Here is a 7723-nt window from a genome sequence, read left to right as displayed (position 1 = left end):
CACACGCATCTCCCCACAGGCCGTCTCCAGTTTTGTACAGCGCTTTAATAGCTCTCAGCTCCCTCCCAACCCCACCTCCCCCCCACCCCCCTCCACCTCCTCCTACTCCCACACCCGCACCCCACCCCACCCCCATCTTTCATAATCCGGTCTTTGCTGAGGGAGTGCTCTGCCTGCCTCTTGCTGGCCATGGTGTTTTTGCCTATGGGTGGGGCGAGGCGAAGGGGTCCGGCGGTCTCTGCCTGCTCCCGCCCTCGTCGCATGTCTGACACCTGCCTGGTGTGGCTGCTGGGACTGGCGTTACGCCTGGCGCTCTCCTCGTGCCAACGCGCCGACCTCAGCGCCGCCAAGCACCCAATGGTCACCACGGCTTACGGGAAGCTGCGAGGCGTGAGGAAGGAGCTTAACAATGAGATCCTTGGGCCGGTGGAGCAGTACCTTGGCGTGCCATACGCCACCCCGCCTATCGGCGAACGTCGTTTTCAACCCCCCGAGGCGCCGGGCTCGTGGCAGGAGGTGCGCAATGCCACCCAGTTTGCTCCCGTCTGCCCGCAAAACATCCACGGCGTCCTGCCTGAAATCATGCTCCCCGTGTGGTTCACCGACAACCTGGACGCTGCTGCGGCTTACGTCCAGAACCAGAGCGAAGACTGCCTCTACCTGAACATCTACGTACCCACGGAGGACGGTGAGTCAAGTCCCACTCGCTCCACTCTCACACATACATGTCTCCACACACACACACACACACAGACACACACACACACACACACACACAAACACACAGAGAGAGAGAAAGAGAACGAGGTCTTGTGACTGATGAGAAGTTAATCATCTGTGGCCATCCTGAGCCTTTCGTTCCCCTTTAGATCATTTCTCGCTGCCACCCCAGCGTAGCTGGAGCGTAGAGAGGTCAAAAGTGGGATATTACCAAATTTACACCCTTAAACCTCTCCACAGACCTCTTCACTCTTTCCTTTCCCACGGCACAGAAACCTCGCCTTTTTTTTTTTTTCCTTCCTCCGGAGGAGGTGGTGAGGAATGAGGAGGAGGAGGAGGAGGAGGAGGAGAAGTAGGAGTAGATGAGGGTGACTAGCTCTTTAGGGTAAATCAGTGGGGTTCTGTTTGTTTCTCACTGTGTTTTTATATCATTTTGTCGTCGAGGGATCGTGTCATTAGCGTAAGGTATGATGTTGTAAGGGAATCAGTCAGGAGTTCTCTGGAGAGATGTCATCAGAGAGATGAGAGCTCTTAACGACTGACGCACTGTGCCCATGAGATCTCCAAAGAACAATAGCTCATATGCTTACAGCAACACTCCATCATCTACCATCTGTTTTGAGTGTATGTGTGTGTGTGTGTGTGTGTGTGTGTGTGTGCAGGCACTTAAGTGCGGTTCATGTACTTATTAGTGTATCTTTTACACTTATTAGTGTATCTTTAATACTTTTGTACTTATTAGTGCAGCCTTTATACTATAGTTTTCTTTTCATTCATATGATAAACAAAGGCAAGGCAGAGCAAACATATTAATGCGGTCCAGATAAAGAAACTGAAATCAGTCTTTCAGTCTTTTTTTAAACGATGACACACACTTGAAGTCATTCAAACAACCTCTTTTAGAAGAGAAGGTCTGGTTTCTTTTCATTTATGCCCTCTGTGCGCATGAAGCTGTATTTTATTTTATAATAATCGTTATTTTTGACTGACAAGACTCTTATATTTGCTATATACATGTTGATTTCAATGCTCCTTAATATACAATAACCAACTCTAGCAGAAATAAGACATAGATGAAGGCAGTATACAGTAGAATACAAACAGAGGTATGTAATTGATTAAATTATCTCTTTATTGCTGTTGTTGTTGTTGTTGTTGTTATTACAAGGTGATGTGTGCAGTCTGGCATAGCCTGAGTGTAATTTACAAAATGTATTCCTGAAAAAGCACCAATAGGCTAAATTATTCTAGGTGAATATCGAATTTCATAGTAATATACAAAGTAAACACAAATGCTCTTTCTTTCTTTTTTTTTTCCCAACGAAGGATGAACATCAAATCTAGGGCATCCTAACAAAGAGAAAATCTGTTTTCCTAATTAAACAAACAGATGAATCGTGCATATGCACAAGAGAATCTCTTTTTTTGTGCGCGTGTTTGAGGCTTAGTGCTGTGGACAGGGTTTTTGTTTTTTTTTTTTTCTTTCAAGGCATTGCAGAGAATCCGCAGTCTTCACACACACACACACACACGCACACCTATTCACACACACACACACACATATCTACGTGCTGCAAAGTCCTTCTTATCCAAAGCGGTCCATGGGAATAGTGTCGGGATGGTAGTATGAGTAATAGATCAGACAGCGCAGCGGTGGAGATGTACCTCAACACACACGCTCATCTGATCCGGACAGCACGTGCTGAACGAGAGAACCTTTATCTCAACATCTGCCTCCAGTGCTCACACGGAGGAGAATTCCTGCCCAGTGTGGTCAAAAAATACTGTCCACCCCTCCCCCCCCCAACCCCCCTCTTTCTTTCATTTTGGAATGGGTATTATCTATCGAAGCAGAAGGAACAACAGAATAAAAACCTCTGTAAGCAATTTTTTTTTTCCCAGAGAAAACTCGCCTTTTTTTTTTTTTTATCATCTCCTCTACGGTCGACGGCTGTCTGGCGTTTTTGCGTGAGCGTTTTAAACAATCCGGACGTTTATTTCGTGACGTTGGGTGTAGGGTAGCGTGAAAGGGATATTAGGAATGAGGAATAACAATCTTTGTGTATCTCATTATCGCCGCAGTGGCTGATCAGTTAAATTTTAGCTAATAAGCATCGATTCCATCTCTTTAATTAAGAGGCATATTGGAACATAAAGGTGTTCAGTTCAGCATATCCTTTTGAATTAGGACCAATTAAACAAATCAGTTGGCAGGTTTTTTTGGGGGGTTTTTTAACCCTGCCTTGCTAATTAAGAGGTGATTTGGAGTACAACTGCACACGGAGAGTAAAGGACCCTCAGGAAAAAAAACGTTTTGTTTTTCTATAGAGAAGAAAAGGAAAAACAGTGTGGCTATGTTAACAGTCAATCTGTGGTAAGAATTAGTTAAGTCCAAACACTAAGCAGGAGGGATATTACACAGATTCTGAGCACAAAGAGTGTTGAGAGAATAAGCATCAAGGTGATATAGTATTTTTCATGCATTCAAAGTGTGACGGAAGGAATCAAGGCCGTCAAAGGATTATGATCAACTACCAGCTAAATTGTGCCCAGATCATATTCCCAACGAATATGGAATTTTTACCCAAACAATATGAATATGAGAACACGTGCCAAACAAAACCAGGGAGGGGGATGAAAACTGTTCAGCGATCGTTTGAAACTTACAAAAGGTCTGAAGATGGTGGTGATGGAGTATACGGGGAAATAAACAAAAAAAAAAAAAAAAAGAAGAAATAAATAAATAAAAACGCAGTCAGTCGACGCTGCAGAAGAAGTATCGTGTGAATTGCCTTTGATGCAAGAACAAACCTCAAACAAATTATTCTATTTTTGCTATTCCAGCAAAGCCCTTGATCTGGTGAAAATTGGATCAGGATTCTTCTGCAGGGGGAAAGAGACATGTTACACAGCAGCGCAGTCTCCCTCGCGTGGATGGTGCCTTTTAATTAGCTTAGAAACTCAAGGTTTATCTAATTCTCTGCATACAAAGGGGAGGGGGGGGGGGGGGCGACGTCTTTGAAAGGAAGTGGCTACGCGCTTCAGATGAAGTATCTGAACACAGGTGATATATGGCTGTCAATAAAAAATCAATTAGTCTGCGGTAAAATCATTTTGCCGGGAGAATCTTAAGCTGCATGACATTCCTATTCAAACAGAATAACGCAAACCTCCTTAAATTGGCGTTTGACACAACAGCAGGGGAGAGTATGAAAGGCTTGGCCGTTACTTTATGCCACTTACTTTAAAGTACACTTGAATAAACCGAAGCTTTGCGGACAAGTTGGTAGAAAACGAAAAGCATGTAAAATCTTAAAAGGAAAACGTCAATAATATAGTGTTGGGACAGCTGTATGTTGTGACAGCTGCTTAGCCTCCTGAGAACACTATCAATAAAAACCAACCTTAAACTGAACTTTGCCTGTACCCTAACAAATAAAGAGGCACATCTGTTCAGAGCCATCTATTCCCAAACAAAAAAATGAGCGCAAAACAATTGCTGTTGTTTTTTTTTTTTAAACTAAATGCTGTGCTTTAATAGAATTGCAAACTTTACAACTACAGGATTCAGTCAGATGTTAAATGTCTGGATTTATTGTCCAGCGATTTACGCTCTCAGTCAATGACATTGTATTGTATTACATCTTCAAAGTTTTTATTATAGTGTAAATTCAAAATAGACTTGGTTAAAGATCGTAACTTTGGAATGTGTGAGTACATAAATGATTCTGGAGTGAGTGTGTGTGTGTGCGCGTGTGTGTGTGTGTGTGTGGTGTTTGCGTAATCTGCTGTAGTGTCTCTTTTTGAGTCCAAATACGGGATCAGATATCCCCATTATTGACATGTTTGGAAATGAGGATATGTTTTAATACAGCTCTGACTGTGGCTTCTCCCCAGGGACCCAACAATAGGTCTGCAGAATATCCATCCTCTCACACAGAGTGACCCCTCAGCAGAGCTCTGTGTACCATCTGCCTCACAGTCCCCAAAGTTACACCCACACACACACACACACACACATACACACAAACAACACAAATATACACACTCACATACCCCCATGCGCACACACACACAGTATCCTCACTGACATGCTTATAAAGTCACACAAACAGACATGACACACACACAACACACATAAAACACATGTATGCACACAGACAACATACTAACAACACACACACACACACATATCCTCGCTAACATGCCTATACAGTCATTCATTCATTCATGCATACATGTAATCAAGTATATATGCATTCACACACACACAGGCATGCACGCGTGTGCACACACACACACACACAAACCTGGGAGGCCTATACATGCCTCTTCTCACCCGGCTTAAGGGATGTAACTAATACTGTGGATAAAGATAACCCCTGCAGGCAAAGCTCCATCTCTCTCTGATTCTCAGTTTTTTCCCCTCTCTCTCCCTTTCTCTCTCTCTCTCTCTCTCTCTCTGTCTCCCCCTCTCTCTCTCTCTCTCAGTGGTAGTGAAGGTTATTGGCTCAGAATGCAAATGCATGTTGTCTTCATGCAGGCGTCAGTGTGCCCTGCTGTTTCCTCTATTCAAATGCAGTTCAAATGCTCTTTTAAAATAACAAAAACATGGCAGGCCCAATGTTACAGAGCAGGCTGGACTGTCGCCAGAGGTCCCACACACACACACACACACACACACATACACACACACACACACACGCACACACACGCACAGGCAGGCAGTGTGTTCCAGCTGTGTCCCTGTCGCTCATGTTGTTCGGCAGCTGCAGCACTGGTCCACCTCCTCCACATGAACGCTGTGACATTCCAGCTCCATTTACACAAGTCTTACCTCAGACCACGGCCCAGAATCCTTCATTTTTATCGCCACTGGAGCGGCCGTTTACCGTCCGGACTCTTTATTAAAAGCCATATTTCAGAGCACGGCTTAGGGGAGGGGAGTGAGAGAGAGAGAAGGGGAGAGAAAGAGATGGAGAAAGCGTGAATGGCACTGGGAGAACTGGGAGCAGCTGGGTGATTGGTTACTGGGCTTATTTCATTGTCAAGCAGATGCGGCGCCTTAGATGTGACAAGCCACAGCTTCCCCCGACCTCTTTATGTGTTCGAATGGCCAAGGCCAAATCTCTGTTCATTCAGCCAGTGCCTTACGAAGTGTGGATAAAATGCAGCATTTACAAGAGAACTTCCATTCACGCGAGGCATAATAGCCATGCAGAGCACTTAAGGACCACCCTCTGAATCTCACAAAATAATAAAAAAAAAATGTCAGTTTTCTCAGCTGTCATTGGCTGTGCTGCCAATCTGCTGATTGGTTGACACTTAGGGGGGAGGACCTGTGATATCTATAATTGGATTCCATACGTGGTGAAAAGAAATATATATATATATATATATATATATATATATATATATATATATATAAACAAATAAAACAAAAAGCTTCACGAATCATGGTTTTCAAGACAAATATTCTCACTGAAATTGCTTTTCTCCTTTTTTTTTACGTCTTAGGAAAATCTCAAGGACAATGCAATTTTTTTGTTTGTTTTTTTTTACCTACAGAGGAGCAGATGATAGTCGTAATCTGGAGATTTTAATTCAGACTGATAGGGAACATGTCTGAACCGACTGTCGCTCCTACGCCGTTGCTGCATTTTTATTTTTATTTTTTTGACTTTAGTTAGGAGGAGAGAGCAAAACCGGAGGAGACACCTTAACACAATGAGACTGTCTGTCACCGAGGTGGTTTTGGGGAGAGCTGAAAAGAGAGGGTTATCTGTCATACGTCTCTGTCAAATCACAAGATTGTCACAACAAGAAAAAAAAAAAAAGAGAGAGAGAGAGAGAGACAAAAAAAAAAAAAAAAAAACACGATTCCAACCATGCAGTATGATTTTTTTTTTTTTTTGCGTTTCGTGCACAAACTCGGTGTGACAGCTCAACAGAAATAGTCAAGGCATGTGACTGACAGAGCACACACTCCATTCCAACAATCAAACCTAATCTCCTTCAGTGCACTCACTGTACAGACTGACATATGCATATTACAGCAGTGGACTGACAACGAAACATGGACATCTTTACCTGTTTGTATCTGCCATCAAGTCTATTTTTTTTTTTTAATATAATCAGCTCTCTTTAAGCCAGTCCTATGTGTTCAACTGTTCTGTCTTATCCTGGAGCCCCATAAAACTCCATTTCCCATCATGCAATACAACGTTTCACACAAATCTACACTGCCCGGGTGAAAAAAGTTGCCATTTGGATTTGGAGCCTCTGGAGGCAGTGTTATGATCTGGGGTTACTTCGGTTGGTCAGGTCCAGGCTCAGCAACATTATGTGGCAGTAAAATGAAGTCAGCTGAGGACCTGAATGTACTGAATGACCAGGTTATCCCATCAGTGGATTTTTTTCTTCCCTGATGGCACGAACATATTCCAGACAATGCCGAGATTTATCAGGCTCACATTGTGAAAGAGTGGTTCAGGGAGCATGAGGAATCATTTTCACACATGAATTGGCCACCACAGAGTCCTGACCTTAACCCCACTGAAAGTCTTTGGGATGTTCTGGAGAAGACTCTACAGAGTGGTTCGACCCTCCCGTCGTCAACGAGATCTCGGCCAAAGAATAATGCATCTCCGGACAGAAATAAATGTTGTGACGTTGCATAAGGTTGTCGAAACGGTGCCACAGTGAATGCGTTCCGTAATCAAAGCTAAAGGCGGTCCAATGAAAAAATTAGAGCATGCAACTTTTTTTTTTTTTTGGGGCCAGGCAGTGTATGTTGTCCGGTCAATGATACCAAATGTCATTCAGTGTGATCTACCTCCCCCAGTACAGGCCTAGAATCCTCCCCAGGCCTGTACTAGGGAAGTCGTACCAGGTTGATCATTTCCTATCATAGACTGTGAAAGATACTCCCGAAATCAGGAGCGTGTCTAACTTCCATCCTTACTCCTCTGTCTGTCTCTGGCTCAGTGTTTGCATACCCAAC

General features: G+C 43.6%; 1 protein-coding gene across 4 annotated transcripts in view; it reads left to right on the top strand.

Annotated features, from left to right (window-relative positions):
- Positions 1-237: 237 nt before the first annotated feature.
- Positions 238-7723, top strand: part of nlgn2b (neuroligin 2b) — a 29773-nt gene continuing 22287 nt past the window's right edge. Inside the window, exons 1-3 of one of the 4 annotated variants that reach the window (XM_030792405.1) lie at positions 358-688; positions 1201-1207; positions 2210-2253. In XM_030792405.1, coding sequence (XP_030648265.1) covers positions 358-688; positions 1201-1207; positions 2210-2253 — 382 coding nt within the window. Of the gene's footprint in view, positions 689-789; positions 813-1200; positions 1208-2209; positions 2254-7723 lie in introns of all 4 variants that reach the window. The other 3 variants (XM_030792406.1, XM_030792404.1, XM_030792403.1) reach the window with 3 other exon arrangements.

The sequence above is a fragment of the Chanos chanos genome, chromosome 15, assembly GCF_902362185.1.
Source record: "Chanos chanos chromosome 15, fChaCha1.1, whole genome shotgun sequence".
NCBI classification, from domain to species: Eukaryota; Metazoa; Chordata; class Actinopteri; order Gonorynchiformes; family Chanidae; genus Chanos; species Chanos chanos.
This window is presented reverse-complemented; position numbering and strand designations above follow the sequence as displayed.